The sequence below is a fragment of the Indicator indicator genome, chromosome Z, assembly GCF_027791375.1.
Source record: "Indicator indicator isolate 239-I01 chromosome Z, UM_Iind_1.1, whole genome shotgun sequence".
In the NCBI taxonomy this organism is placed as follows: domain Eukaryota; kingdom Metazoa; phylum Chordata; class Aves; order Piciformes; family Indicatoridae; genus Indicator; species Indicator indicator.
The window spans coordinates 17497621-17512933 of record NC_072053.1 but is presented as its reverse complement, the minus strand read 5'-3'; the positions used below and the strand labels follow the sequence as shown (position 1 = coordinate 17512933).

Here is a 15313-nt window from a genome sequence, read left to right as displayed (position 1 = left end):
GTTTTCCCTCCCTGCCTCCCCCTTACCTCCCTGTACAAAAGGGACAAGAGAAAGGAGCAGAACAAGTTGCTGTTAGACTTAGCCAAAACAATGCAGCCAAGGTGAAGCAGAAGCCGGTTAGTTTCTCCCAGAGTGAAGAAGAGAGAAAGATTGTTTTGGGAACTAAATCTTATGGTAAATATCTCTCCAATAGGATTGTTTAGAATAATCATTATTTTCCTTTTTACACCTGATAGTGATTTATTTATATTTTACTACTTTCTAATCAACATATGGGAAAAAATTTAAAGGCAACTGTTTGGACAAACAAAACTGAATTACTTAACAAAATGTTTTTGGAAAGCATGATGCAAGTATAAACTTTTTGTGGAGTTTTGATATTTACTGAATGTTTCTTCTTTAAGGTCATGCTGGGAAATGATCAACAGTAGAATTTTAAATTAGAAGAAATACACTGTTTTCAAAATGTAATTGTCCCTGCAGTGCTCTCAAAATGCTGTAGAACCTCTTGTCTTGGATTATTGAGGATGCCAGAGGAATTGCAGTAGCCTGAATGAAAGGTGCTTCTAGATGCACTGTCAAGTAGTCCTATAGAAAAGTTAGCTGGTTCTGTAGAGGTAGAATTTATTGTTGTTGACTGAAATACAAAGAGCTTAAAGATTAAGTGGTTAATGGTTTGTAACGTACAACTGTATTCCAGATAATTCAGCATTGGTTTTCTTGCATCATAATTTTTACAGGTGTAATGTGCAGCTGAAAGGCAAAGGGAATGGTCAGGTAGGAAAAAACAAAATGACCAATCTTTATCCAAAATGGAATAAATTTTAGCAGTGTAATGAGTATTTTCTTACAAGCATCCTGAATGTTCAGTCTCTTAGCTTTTTTGTAATGTACAAGGCAGTTGAAGATCTTGAGTAAAAATCACAGCAATTTTTGTAAATAAATTTGTGTTGGAGACGGTCACTTCTCAAACTAGGTTACAAAAATGGTGCTGTAATCTGGTGATTTACTGGTATTCTGACTTTGACGAAGTATCATACATTTCACAGAAAAACTTCCTTTGTTATTTTAGTTGAAGTCACAAGGGAATGTTTTAAGAAAACATTTAGGTCATTCTAGAATGTGAAGATGGTCCATAAGGAAAGTATTAGTATATAAATTTGAGATAGACCAAAATAAAATTATTTTTGGGCTAACATCTACAACTGATTACTTAAAAACAAACAAACTAAACAACAACAAAGCCACATAAAAACAAACACAAAAAATCCCAACCAAACAAAAAACAACCAAACAAGCAGCATGACAGGAAATGAAGAAAGGAGGGGAAAATAGCTGAAGACTGGCCAAAAACATAGTATACTTTTAATTTGCTTTATTACTTTCTACAACTGAACTTGTTACAAAGGGGAACAAGAAGGAGTCTCAGATAACCATCTAGGTTGAATTGACTAATTCAAGAATCCTTGAAAACACAAAGCATAATTTTGGTGGAAAACGTAACTCCTGAACTTTGATGCTTTGCATGGGGGGGAAGCTTGGGAAGAGCATGTATGCAGTTCCAATGAGTGTGTATGGAGTTGCAGTAAAGCCAAGGTGATGCACTTGAGGTAAGATCTGACACAGAATCCTGTCAATAGGAGGAAGGCATTAAAAATAGGTTTAATGCAGCGAAAAGCAGTATAACTGAAGTTGGAAGGATGGAGTTGGAAAGATAAAATGTTAATAAGCAACAATAATAAAATAAACTTAGCAGCTTTGGTAGACTAGCAAAAGGGAGAAGGGCTGTCCTTAATATTTAAAAAGAGTGAATGTATTGTACTGTGTTCCTAAGTAGGAGCAGCAGATGAAGGTTTAAACCGAACATCAGAAAAATATCCCAGGTATTACTCTGAACAGGTTCAGTTTCCCAGAGGTGGTGAGGTATGCTCAAGGGTTGATCTTGATATGTCTGAGCTCTTTTTGTGTTTGATTTTGCAGACTCAGAACACTGTTAGAGTTTTAGTACCAGCACAAAATTAGTCTTCTACAGAGACAGGCCTTTCCATGATGGAGAGAGGAAACAGGGCAAAAAAAAAAAAAAGGTTTCTTTAAAGAAGAAATATGAGAAGAAGGAATCCTGTTCTGGTTAGGGGAAGGGCAAGAAAATTAACTGTTTCTGTAAAAACTGCTGCTCATTTGTTTTTTCCTTATTTTCAAAATTTCTATGGAGATAGGTGGATTAATCTAGAAACCGAGGCATTATGGTATTTTTGATGTGCTTGGATATGACTGTTAGACATTTTGCAGCATGTGGAAAACTCCCGGTTAGGGGCTGTTTGGTAAAATGTGAGCACGAGATGTTTCAGGCAATTCTGTGTTGCTTGACAGAGTAGGTGTTGCTTTGCCATGTCTTCTCCCCACTGTGTGTATGGCTTTGTGGTGGGCATGTTTGCCGCACTGGGTTAGAGCCTCCTCTGCCCAAGGTGCTGCTTTATGATGGTGTACAGAAGAATGTGCTAATGTAGTGATAGTATGAACTGGATTTGGTGCTGTCTTTAGGGGGCTTGTTTCTGAATGTGTCTAAAAGGGTTTGTGATTTAGTAAAAGGAGATCATTATAAAGTAGTATCTCTCCTGCCTTTGTGCTTGATCAAAATTGATGCTATCAGGAACTTTATTGCTGGTGTTTTCTTTTTTGATGATTGTGTAGTTTAAATGAAGGCTCTGGTTGTTGCTGGGATGACCTTCCTTATGTTTATGCTGGTGGGCAAGGCCTTCAGTCCATTTATTGCTGTTGCATGTCTGTGCTTGCTGTTCCCTGTGGGAAGGATCAGGTTTTCACACCTGTTGGATAGTTTCCTGTAGTTTTACCATTGTTGCATGCTGTGGACTGCATGCTGTGCTCAGATATACAATGCTACAATATACAGGAAGAAGTGTTTTGCAGCTACAGTGGAATCTTACTGACTCTTCTGCTGCCATTTTAGGAATTGTTTAAGTATTACAATTGCTCTGTCAGGGGAAGGCATTTGGGTTCTTCTGCCCTGAAAGATGTTGGAAATGAGCCTCCAGAGGTATAGCTTGGTTCTGGAATTTGAATATGTTTAAAGTAGGATTATGGATGTTGGATTAGATGTTTTGGTTGTGTTTTGTTCAGGCTCTTCATGAATTTGTGCATGAAACTGTGAGATCCAATGGCAGGATCGAATAACCTCTTGCTATTGTTTGGTCTGTTGTGGAGGTGTCCACAAAATAGACAGCAACAACCAATTGAAAACTGTGGATTGATTGCAATTACTCTGCACTCCTTCTGACACAATAAAATGACAGGCTCAGATGTCAGTTGCGAATTTACTGCTGCACAACCAGTTAAGCAATCTAGAGAGAGATATAAACCAAATGTGCACTCACTCAGAAAAATCTCCCTGTGGGTATCCTTAAATATATACACTGATCTAAAGTGGGGGGGTGAGGACTCCTCAGACAAGGTGCCAGTCTAACAGGAGAGGATCTGACAGCCAGGCTGCTTGCTGTGTGGAGAAGCCCCTCTTCATAGCAGGGTGCACTGTGGTCAAGTTCTTAATTATTTGGAGGGATGAGTCCTCGATGCACACAAAGGCAAAGTTAGAACTTCTGGGTCCAGCAGTGCCAGTTAATGTGTGGAATCATCAAATTGATCTTTGTCAGCTCCTAGCAAGCCTTGGCCCTTTGTCCAGAAAGCTGTCAGGCCTTTTGTGTTTACAAGGCAGTTACACCTGCCACAGGGACGTAAGAGGAATTTATTCCAGTGTATGGGATTAATCACTGATTTCTGAGCCTCTGTGGTACCAGGTAATCTGCAATTCCTGAAGTCAGAAATTAAACAGGGGGCAAGGGGAGAAAATTTTAGATCTGTAGACCAATTCTCCAGTGCTTCCCATGTTCCAAATTACCATGTCCTTGTGTTCCACTAATAATGAAAATAAGATTGCATGTAAAGCAGAGGGGTTGAAGTACAAACTTGTGCTTTTAACTGTTTTCTTTCCTTCCCCAAATTACAATAGGCGCGTGGAAAAACTCAATAGAAGAATGGACAGCAGAAGACTGGAATGAAGATGTAAGTGTACCTTGTTGGATAGACTGATTATTTACCTTTTTCAGAGTTTGTGTTGTCTAACAAAAACTTTGCTGTATGCATGCAATAATTCTTACCTTGATTTTTGTAATGCTTGTTTATATATATTTACATAAGCTTATTTTTAAACTGAAGTTGAATCAAGAAATACTAATTTATTTTGCTAAGTGGATATAGATGATAGAATTTTGAGATTTATCCCAAGTTAAGTATTTGTGAATTATAGTTCTCCACTGTTCAATGGTGATGGATGTTAAATGCATATTTCTCCCTACTGTGTAGCGATTCAAAGCCGTATTATCACAAAACTTACATAATCAAGGTCTGAAGCTTACTATGGACTTTGGACTCCCACTTCATACTTTTTGTTTGAAGTCTGCATGGTTCTTCTACTTCATGTTCATAATCTTTAAAAAAGGAGCTTGTAGTATGCTGAACTTAGCACTTACTTGCATGTTGTGTAGTCTAAACTATTACAGTGATTTTTGTTCCCATGCTTTCTCAGGCAAGACATGTCTTCTTGTCTGCAAAGAATTTGGTGTTTATGATCACATGACAATTGCATTTGTGATTTTAAGTTTTCAGTCACTGTATTAAAGCCTTGCAGTTCAGAAAACAAACAAGAAATATGGAAAGCAAAACTAACTTCTAAGAAGTCTTTAATCTTTTCTAGGAATATCCATTATTTCCAGTTTATTTTTAGAAGAGTAAGGTATTGTATGGGAGGTCACCCCTTTTGCCTCTGATTGTGTGGCACATCAGTGTTATCCTTAGAAATGTGTGAACATTTCTTCTAACAGATAAAAACTCTCGTACCGAATGAAAGGGCTGTGTCTCTTGAGAAAAGAAAGAAAATGTTAAAATTTCTAGGTTTCCTAGGTCAGTTGCATTTCAGTAACTGGCATCAGAAGCTGACATATTTTTAAACTTGTCCTCTGTTGCTATAGGATACATTAGAGGTGGAGTAAGTGAAAATTTCTGGATGTGCTTTTTAACCGTATTTGATGCTAGTACAGTACAAGAAGAGTGCTGAGTGATGCTGACTGATAGAAGATTTAGTTTATTAAACCTGGGTAATTTGCACTTGAAAGAACAGCAGGTGAAATCCCTATCCTGTTAACTTTTATTAAGTTTAGAGTTCTGGAGCAATCCCTGTAACCTAAGATCAAGTTGTTCATGTGCTGATGTTCAGAAAGGGTGATTGAAATGGTGAGCTGCAGACACATGAGCTAAAAACATGCTTGGGGAAAAAATAAAGGAAGAAATTATTCTGCACAAAGGAAAAGTAGAAGTGTAAGAATGCAGCTTGTGCCATTCAGGGTAGTCATATGAAAATTAGAATCATAGAACCATTAAGATTGGAAGAGATGTGAGGTCATTGAATCCGACTGTTAGTGTAACACCATCAAACCCACCATTAAACTGTGTCCTTCAGCACCACATTTACACATTGTTTGAACACTTCCAGGGACAGTGATTACACTTCACTTGGTAGTCTGTTCTAATGCTTAACCACTTTCAGTGAAGAAATTTTTGCTAATAGCCCCTTTCTGTGGTGTAACTTGAGGCTGTTTTCTCTCATCTTGTCATTTGTTACCTGGGAGAAGAGACCTGACTTCCTTTCAGGTAGTTGTAGAGAGCATCCTCTTTTCTAGACTGAGCAACTCCAGTTCCCTTAGTGGCTCCTCAAATGACTTGTGCCATGGGAATAGGTCCACTTCAAATAAACCTCCCCTGAGGGGAGGTTGTAGCTAGGTGGGGGTTGGTCTCTTCTCCCAGGCAACCAGCAGCAGAACAAGAGGACACAGTCTCAAGTTGTGCCAGGGGAGGTCTAGGCTGGATATTAGGACGAAGTTCTTCACAGAGAGGGTGATTGCCCATTGGAATGGGCTGCCCAGGGAGGTGGTGGAGTCACCATTGCTGGAGACGTTCAAGAGGAGACTGGATGAGGCACTTAGTGCCATGGTCTAGTTGAATGCTTAGAGCTGGGTGATAGGTTGGACTGGATGATCTTGGAGGTCTCTTCCAACCTGGTTGATTCTAAGTAAACCACTATTGGGTGTAAGAAAGCAAAATAATGATTATTCTAAACACTTCCATTGGAGAGGTAGAAAGGAAATGTTCTAAATAAACCTGATCTTGATCTTTAAGTAAAGTACGAGCAACTGTGAAGATAGAGTATGTCCTTGTAAAAGATTTGATCTATGTCTTTTGTTCTAAAAACAATTACATGCTATCACAAAACACATTAAGTATGCGTAAGTCAGATTTTAATCTTTGGCAAGTAAATCTTTTACAGGAGGACCTTCATGGAACATGGGCCTGTCTCGGAGGACTATAAAGGACTCCAGTCTTGGGCTAGTTGCTGTCTAGTGTCTTTATCAATGATTTTGAAGTAAAAAGTAAAATTATTGCTAAACAACATACGTGAGAAATAACAGTATTGGAATGGCAATTAAAATTAAACTTGTCATGCAGAGAAGTCTGGGCCTCTGCTAGATTTGACCTTATCGAATGACAAATGCTTTAATATAGCCAAGTGCACATATGTTTTCTAGGAACAAAGACACACAAAGAGCAAAGGACTTTTTTGTGGAAAGCAGCAAATGAAAAATTTTCAGGGTTGTAGTGGGTGATGAAGAAAAAGACTCAACATGATCTCCTGAAGGGCTGATGCAGTGACAACCCCCCCTCACAATCCATGGTAGTCTTCTTGCATGTAGTACTGCAACCAATTATTCATTGCTTTTACCAAAAACTAATTGTGGAAAATTGCTGAAAAACTTTTCCAGATAGAAGAGATCCTTGAGAACGGTATTTCTAGTTTACCGAATCTCAAAAAGGTTACTTTATTAGCATATAATGAACTGGGTTTTTTTGTCTAGAAAACAAAGGCATAATATGAACTCATGGATGGGAAGTGGAGCTATGCATTTCAATGTATAATAAATAATTCTAGCAGAATGACTCATGATTAAAACAGTCAAGGAAGCTCATGATTTGTTGTCTGCAGATAAAGATCAAGTGTTTCTCTGAGGAATATTTTTGATTAAATGTGCTGTTTTCTAGTTGGATAAAAGTTACAAACAGGTTAGTGGAATTTAATGTTGTTTGGCCTAAGACAGATTAGATTTTTGTAGTCTAATAGTCCTGCCTGGTATTTATCTTCAGTAGTGAGCATTCAGCAATTTTAGTAAATTGTCAGCATGTTTTTAAATAGGGTGGAAACTACTTTCATTGAAAGTAGGTATATTTTGTTAGAGGGATATTCAGCACATTGGACAATAAGGGGCCATACAAACGTTGAGGTACTGTAGATGGCTCTGGGGTTTTGTCACAATTGTGATGTACTTCTCCCAGGTAACAAAAATAAAGCTTAACTATGGAAAATACCAGACGGGGAGAAATAGAATACATACTAATTGCTGAAAAGTGGGTGAAGGCATAGATTTTCTATAAAATATTGGTAATCTTAGTTTTTATTTAAAACAGCAGTACTTTGGAGGTGGGGCAGGGGGACGTATTTTAATTACCGTTTTCTTTACGAGGAGGCAGCAGGAGAACTTGTTTTGTTTTCTTAGAATCATAAAATGGCTTGAGTAGGAAGGGACCTCAAAGATCATCTGCTTTCAATCCCCCTGCCTTGGGTGGGGACACCGCCCACTAGACCAGTTTGCTCAAAGCCTCATCCAGCCTGGCTTAAACACTTCAAGGAATGAGGCATCCACAGCTTTTCTGGGCAATCCATTCCAGTTTCTCACCACCCTCATAGTAAAGAACTTTTTCTGAGTGTCCAATCTAACTTGAAATGCAGCCACTGTACATCCATATCTATCTTTATCTTGTTAAACTGTACAGGGCTGAGACCTGTTCTGGTTTGCAAGTATTCCTGTTGGTATGTATTAGTTAGTCCTAGGATGTTGTAGCAGTTTAACTACTGGTTGTTTTTTTTTTTTTTTGGTGGCTTTTTAAAGTGAAAAGCTGTTAAACAGCAAACAAACAACTCCACTTAAAAACCAAAACAACCCTGTTTCCCCACATGTCCTGGTTCACTGCATATACTTCAGTGCTGGTGATTTGAGCTGAAATCTGAAACACAGGAACATGTGAAATGTGTGAGAAGAGTGCAATGTGTTAGACTTCTGCAACAAGATTTTTCAGAGCTGCTCTATGGAGTCCTAAATTATATCTGCATAGGGGATGTTTACACTGAGGGTATACCATCCTTCAGATTTGTTACTTTTTACTGGCATACTTTTCAGTGAAACTATTGCTCAAATTGAAGTAGTTACATTGTCATACTAGTGTATGTGTTCAATAGATCAAACTTCCCTTACCCACTGATGTAGTCACTCCACTGTATACAGCCCTTGACTGGTCAGGCAGGACTTGCCCTTGGTGGAGCCATGCTAACTGTCTAGAATCATCTCACTGTCCTCCAGAAAAACTAGTTGTAATGGTAATTTTGACTTTCATCTTAAAAATGCCCCTCCACCATTGCCTCTTTTTCAGCTTTCTGAAACCAAAGTCTTCACTTCCTCTTGTGTTCCAGCTGAGAGTCATGTGCCTCCCAGGCAAAGGTAAGCTCTTTTTCTGTGTTTTACCTGTACCTTAGAAACCTTCTCCTTGATGAACCAGTATTATCTTGTGCATATAAAGCGTTGATTAATAAAACACTGTGCAGCCCTAATCAGAGTTTGGTCAAGCTAATTTTAAAACTGCCAAAGCCTTACTTGCAAATCATTGGTTTTTGTGGGTTCCTGTGTTACTTATTGTTGACAACAGAAGTGGAGCTAAAGGTGAGTTGCCTTAACTGATAATAGAATGTTCAGGTAGAGAACAAAAAATGTCTGTTACTTACTTCCTTTACTTGCCTTTATCTTCATGAAATGTCTGGCCAGTTGTGTTGTGGAATGTTGTTGTTGCACAACAAGCTGTCAGCCTTAGCCTCTGGTCCCAGGAGAGCAAGTTAAAGTTGTGTGATGAAGACTTCAGTATTTGGATAGTATGACATCTGAACACTAGATGGCCTGATGGTCCTGAACATTCTGGTACAGCTGTACTGCTACACTCCGGACTGCAGCAAAACTGTCCTTGTAACGTGGATGTGATCTGGAGGAGGCATGGTGTCAGTTGGTCTGCAGTTGGTATTAATTTCTTTCTGAATGGTTATGTGCTCACTTACTCATTGTTGTGATGCAAATATTTTTCCAGTGGATGTCTCTTAAATTATGTTAGAAAGTGTTGTAATTCATCAACTCAGATTCTGGTGTTTTAGTTTTTTGATTGGTTTTGCATTTGTTTTGGGTTGTTTTTTGTGTATGTTTGTTTTGGTTGTTTTTTTTTTAAATTTTTTTTTTTGGAGGATGGGGTATATATGAGTTTTTTGTTTGGCTTGAATTCCTTTCCGTTCTTAAGGGGGCACATAACATACAGAATGTTGATTGTCAATATATATGAGATCACAAACAGAATCCACTTAAACTCTTAATGTATGTTTTTGACTTGTCTCTGGTTACTTGGTTATACTAATTGTATAATAGGTTCTTTATGTGATTATGTGTCTTTGTTCATGTTTGAAAAGAGTGCAAAGGTATTTTATATTCTAACTTTAGTGGCAAGTTCAGCTAGCAGAATATTACTTTCTGCCAAAAACCTCTCCTGCTTCTTTACGGCAGACAAAAATATTTGGAAAGACTGTTAATTGGTAACAATTCTGTTGCTGGGTACAGAACTTTTAGTATTGTTAGTGTTTCCTTCAGTTTCAGTGCAGCTTAACCATCATGTCTCTCCCAGTCAGACTCTGCTTTTGCTTACAGCACTGATTTGGTAGCACTGCTTCAGAAACCTGTGGCTTCTAACCAAGAGGCAGAAAGAAACTCATTTGAGGCTTCACAGCAGCAAACCTTTGGCCAAGCTCTCGTCTTCACAAATTCTCAGCACAGCACCCAGATGACATCAGGATCTAGCAGCTCCAGTGCTGGGAACTCTTATGCTTCTCAAAGTCTGGTAATCTTATCATGTGGTCATTTCATGACATGTTTCAGTATTTGCAAAATTCAGGTTGCAGATACTTCCATTCACACACTCAAGAAAAAGAACTTTTTCTGGTTTTGCAAAGTAGTTATTTGTCAGTTTACATGAAGTATTTTGAGTGGAGAGCAGATGCCTTTACTGTATGCTGATTTAGGATGAGGGGATTTGTTTATAGTGAAGAGTTCTATGCAAGAAAGTTATGATGTGTTACCTTTAAGCACAAAGGTGAATGTTTTTTGTGTAAACCTGCCTATTTCTCTGTCAGTTGTGAAGACTTGAAATTGAGCACTTGTATCTTCTCTGAAAATTAGTTCAACTGTTAGTAAATACATGCTATCTGGAGATGCATAGATTCAAGTAAATGAGTGATACTGCAGTCGCAGTGGTGGAAGTTGTGTTGGTGAACATAGAATCAGGTAATGATAGAATGGTTTGGGTTGGAAGGCACCTTGCAGTTCCAATACATGGGCAGGGATACCTCCTACTAGACAGGTTGTTCAAGGCCCCATCCAACCTGGCATTGAACACCTCCAGAGAAGGAGCATCCGTAACCTTCTTGGGCAACCTTTTCCAATGTCTTGCAACTCTCACTGTGAAGAGTTTTTTGCTAATGTCCAGTCCAAATATGGCCTCTTTCAGTTTATAGCCATTCCCCATTGTTCTACAAGCCTTTGTAAACAGTCCCTCCCCAGCTTTCATGTAGGCTGCCCTTCTGGTACTGGGAGGCTGCTATAGGTCTCTCCAGAGCCTTCTGTTCTCCAGGCTGAACAGGGTCTTGCAGCCTCTCCCATAGGGAAGGTGCATCAGTCCTCTGATAATCTTTGTGGCCCTCTTCTGGACCTGCTCCAAAAGTTTCATGTCCTCCTTGTTTTGGTGGCCCTGGAACTGGACACAGTACTCCAGGTGGGGTCTCATACTGGTACACGAGAGTAGAATAAAGGGGGAGAATGACTTCCTTTGTCTTGCTGGTCATGCTAATGACCAGTGATAAACAGTGATACGGCTATAAGCTGCAACTGCTGAATTATTATTATAATTGGTCATTTTTTAGTGATCTAGGGTAGAAGAGGTTTTAGTTGCTGCCAACTAACAGCCGGACGCATTGACTCTATTGTTACATTCAGATTAATTATTAAATACTTGTTTTCCTCTTTTTTTTTTTTTTTTTTTTCTCTTTTGGTAGTTTCCAGTTCTTTCTTCTGGCTTTGGAGAACTCAGGTCCTCTAAATTGTCAAACTCTTCTGGATCCCAAATGTTGGACCAGTTGAAACCACCAGGATTGGGTCAATTTACCTCTCAGCATAGTGACAGTAGCTCTTCCACCACTACCACGACTACTAAATCATCCTGGGATCTAAAAGCATCCATTGCTCAGTCCTCGGTCCTTCGTCAGTTTGGTAAGTACTTTGACGTAGCTTTCTCTCTTGTTCTCTCTGTTATCCTATAAGGTTTCTTAATGCCAGTGACAGTTTAAAAGGGGAGACTTAATGAAAGGCTCTTTCTAAAACATGTAATCCTTATAATACAGTTAGTTACGACATTTTAAGAGGTACACTTAGGCACTGGTAGTGGACATTATAAGTGTATCTAAGTTTTGATTGGCTTAAGCCTATCTGTAAAATTCATTGTGTCTTTAGAAGTTGTTCAGCCTTCCTGTAGTCACATTGTTGATTTAATGTGCTTGAATATTGAAGTGGAACATTGATGTGACTTTATTTCTCAACAAATCCTGGAAAATACTGATTTTCATTATTCCTGTGCTGCCTCTACCTGAATATAAGGTAGAATATTCATGTTTTGTCCTTTTTTTCCCCCCACAAATTTTTCTCTTCCAGACATTACATGAATTTCAAAAGACCACTGTAGAATATCTTTATAATGTGTGTCACATTTTTGCATTCCTTCCCTAGTGTGCTGCCAGTGATGTGGTAATCCTTTTTGTGTTCTCAATAGTATGGTTTATTTATTTTTTAGTGGAGTGAAATTGTGAGAAACAGTGCAAATGAGACAGACTTGGTTCTTGCAGTGTAATTTCTAGAAATATTCTCACTCTCAAATGTGGTAGATCTTGTATCTGTCTCATGTATGTGTATAAGTTCCCTGATAAGCAAAGTAGCAGTTATAATATTTAGCATGCAACAATTTTGGAAAAAAAAAAAGATTTTAAATTGCCTTCTAATGCATTTTACCAACTGAGTAAAGAAACCTTCATATATAGCAAATACAGTGTATCTTTTAAGGTGGTTGACTAGTGCTCTGAGTCCATGCATGGATTCCAACATCTGAAACATGTGAAAGGGGAACACTTGGAAAAAAGCTGACAGTGTTCAGTGTCTCTTGACTTTCAGGCAGGTTGAGATGAGATGGTAGATGACTTCCTATTTGTGTTGAGAGCCTTCTCTTTCATAAGAGCAGGAAATCGTAACACCTCTAAATTGCCACTCCAGACTCCTTGGAAGTAATCACGTTTTATCAGCATGCAGTGAAATTTGCAGTGTTTGATTAAAACAGTCTGTGACAGGTGTTGATAATATTATGTGACCACATAGTTTTGTTTTCCTATTTTTGAGGAAAGCTAAGTAATACTTGTACAGCTATTTGATTAAATTAGAGAATATAGAATATTAGCCTTATTATTGCAGTGGCAATGTTAAATGTGAAACTCATGTAATGTCTGAAAGAGACTTGTGCCCACTATAAAACCATAGCTACTGCGTATGTTAGGTCACCCAGATTCTTTCATAAAGAGCAGAAGCATGAAGAGCAGAGTTTAATGCTTCAATGTTGGTATTTCTTTTTCCCAACACCGACCAGACTTTAAATCCCAGCCTGAACCATCCCCAGTTCTGAGCCAGCTGACCCAGCAACAGCAGCAACAAACAAAGGCAGTTACTATTCCTCCTCCTGGACTGGAGTCCTCCTCCTCCCAGGTGAAACTTCGAGAGCCATCAGCAGTAGATGCCTCTAAACCTGTTAGCAAAATTTTGCAGCTCTCCACTATGTCTATGGATAACCAGGCAGTGACTGCCCATCAAACCTCACACAAACACATAAAACCACCAAAACGGAAGATAACTCCAGCATCCAAGGTGGGTAATGGAGTATCTTGTCTGTAGTAAACAGAAACTTGAAAAAGCTTGTGTCAGGAATCGTGTCCAGCAGGACTAGGGAAGTGGTTTTGCCATGGTAAGGCGGGTGATTAGCACTGGTAAGGCTTCACCTCAAATACTGCGTTCAGTTTTGGGCCATCACTACAAAAGGGAGCATGTTCAAAGAAGGGCAATAAAGCTGATGGAGGGTCTAGAGCACAAGTCTTGCAAGGAGTAACTGAAGGAAACAGGTTGTTTTGACTGGAGATTATTAGATTCAGAGGAAATCTTATCTCTCTTGACAACTACCTTGAAAGGAGGTTCTAGCTGGTGAGGGTTGGTCTCTTCTTCCAAGAAACAGCTGACAGGACAAGAGCAGATGGCCTCAAGTTGCACCAGGGAGAGGTTTAGGTTGGATATTAGGAAAAATTTCTTCACAGCAAGGATTGTGAGGCACTGGAACAGGCTGCCCAGGAGAGTGGAATCATTGTCCCTGGAGGTCTTTAAGAGATGTGTGGATGTGGTGAACTTGGCAATGCTGGGTTAAACTCATGATCCTGGTGGTGTCTTCCAAATTAAATCATTTTATGATTCTCTTCTGTATATATGTTGCTAGGGAGAAGGAGAGCAAAGACAATGGTGTATTTTTTGTTTATAAAGCAGGAAATTCTAGTCTGCATAGTTTTTAGGTCCAAAATACAGTGGTGTCACCTTTGCCAAACACGTATCTGATTGCTCTGTGTGGAAAATGACTGTTGCTTTTTGACTGACTGAGTAGCCAGAAGGTGAAATGTTGGCTGAAGAGGAATGCACATGGATGACACTTGGATATTGTAGAATAGTACAGCTTACTTTCTCAGCTCCAGATACAGGCTGCAGAGTCAATGGATATGTTTCAAGTTAGGAGAACATGGTTCATTTATGCAATGTAAACTGAGGGGTTGTTGAAGATCTAATTAGCAATGAAGGCTGAGGCAGTAACTGAAGAAGCCTGTGATTAAGGGAGGAGAGGGTTGTCAGTTACTGGTACCTTTAATACAAACAGTGCATGCAAAGGAATTACAGTGTTGGTTTTTTCCTTCTTTAAGATTCCTGCCTCTGCAGTGGAGATGCCTGGATCAGCAGATGTGACAGGGTTAAATGTTCAGTTTGGAGCTCTGGAGTTTGGATCAGAGCTGGCACTCCCAGAGTTTGGATCAACTTCAAGCAGTGAGAAGACCAGCCAGGCAACCACCAATAGCTTGTACGCAAAATCTGTAAAGTATGTGTGAGTTCCTCTTGTGCGTGATTACGTATTTTCTTTAGGGGGTCAGACTTATGCCAAAAACATCAAGGCATGGTTACCATGTAATGAGAAGGGGAAATACAGGTTCTAAGGCTGTTTTCTTTAGATGGTATTGTAAATGAGAAATTTCTTTTCAAATGGTGATCAGAATCTCCCTTGATGAGTCAACATGAACCTGGAGTTGACATGAATGTGAATAACCTTATGATCAACTATGCTTCATAGAACTGCTGTCTCATGTTTAATTGTCCTGATTTTCAAATTTGTTTGGGAGTTTGTTCTTCACAGCCCAAACTTTTTGCTTTACATGTAGGGGAGATCCTTGGACCAGTTATGTGTGTTAGTAGTGTGGCACCAGATGACAGATCTGATGTTTCTATGAAGCATGGAAAGAAGTCAGGCTTTCAGTATGCAGAATCTCTTACTGAAATGCTAAAATAGCCATCGACAAATGCCAGTGTACCAGTTACACATTTTTTAGGTCCTTATTCATTCAGAAATTGGCTTTGATAAAAAGTTTCCTGAAATTCATTCAGAAATATTAGTAAAAATAAGCTTTCACAGTAATTTGTAGTTCTAGAAATGGAACTAAGCTGTTTAGAAAGTAAAACACTCCTCCTGCATGTTTTAAAGAGTTCTTTTTTGTCTTTCCATATTTCATTTTGTTAGACAGCTACTCTTAACATTAATATGCTATTGTTAAAACAGACTAGGTGTTTCTCATTGTATACCAGACTTTATTAATCTATTTGTTTTAAAAAAGATATTGTGATCCTTAGTTTATCCTTTGAGAAGGTGGAGGTATTGT

The 15313-nt window shown here is 38.8% G+C and overlaps 1 protein-coding gene across 2 annotated transcripts in view; it reads left to right on the top strand.

Moving 5' to 3' along the window:
- The window catches only part of UBAP2 (ubiquitin associated protein 2), a 97887-nt gene that overhangs the window by 24698 nt on the left and 57876 nt on the right, over window positions 1-15313 (top strand). For both annotated transcript variants that reach the window (XM_054398092.1, XM_054398091.1), the window contains exons 8-13: window positions 4025-4077; window positions 8608-8675; window positions 9915-10104; window positions 11315-11528; window positions 12946-13220; window positions 14309-14481. In XM_054398092.1, the coding sequence (XP_054254067.1) occupies window positions 4025-4077; window positions 8608-8675; window positions 9915-10104; window positions 11315-11528; window positions 12946-13220; window positions 14309-14481 (973 nt within the window). The remainder of the gene's footprint in view (window positions 1-4024; window positions 4078-8607; window positions 8676-9914; window positions 10105-11314; window positions 11529-12945; window positions 13221-14308; window positions 14482-15313) is intronic.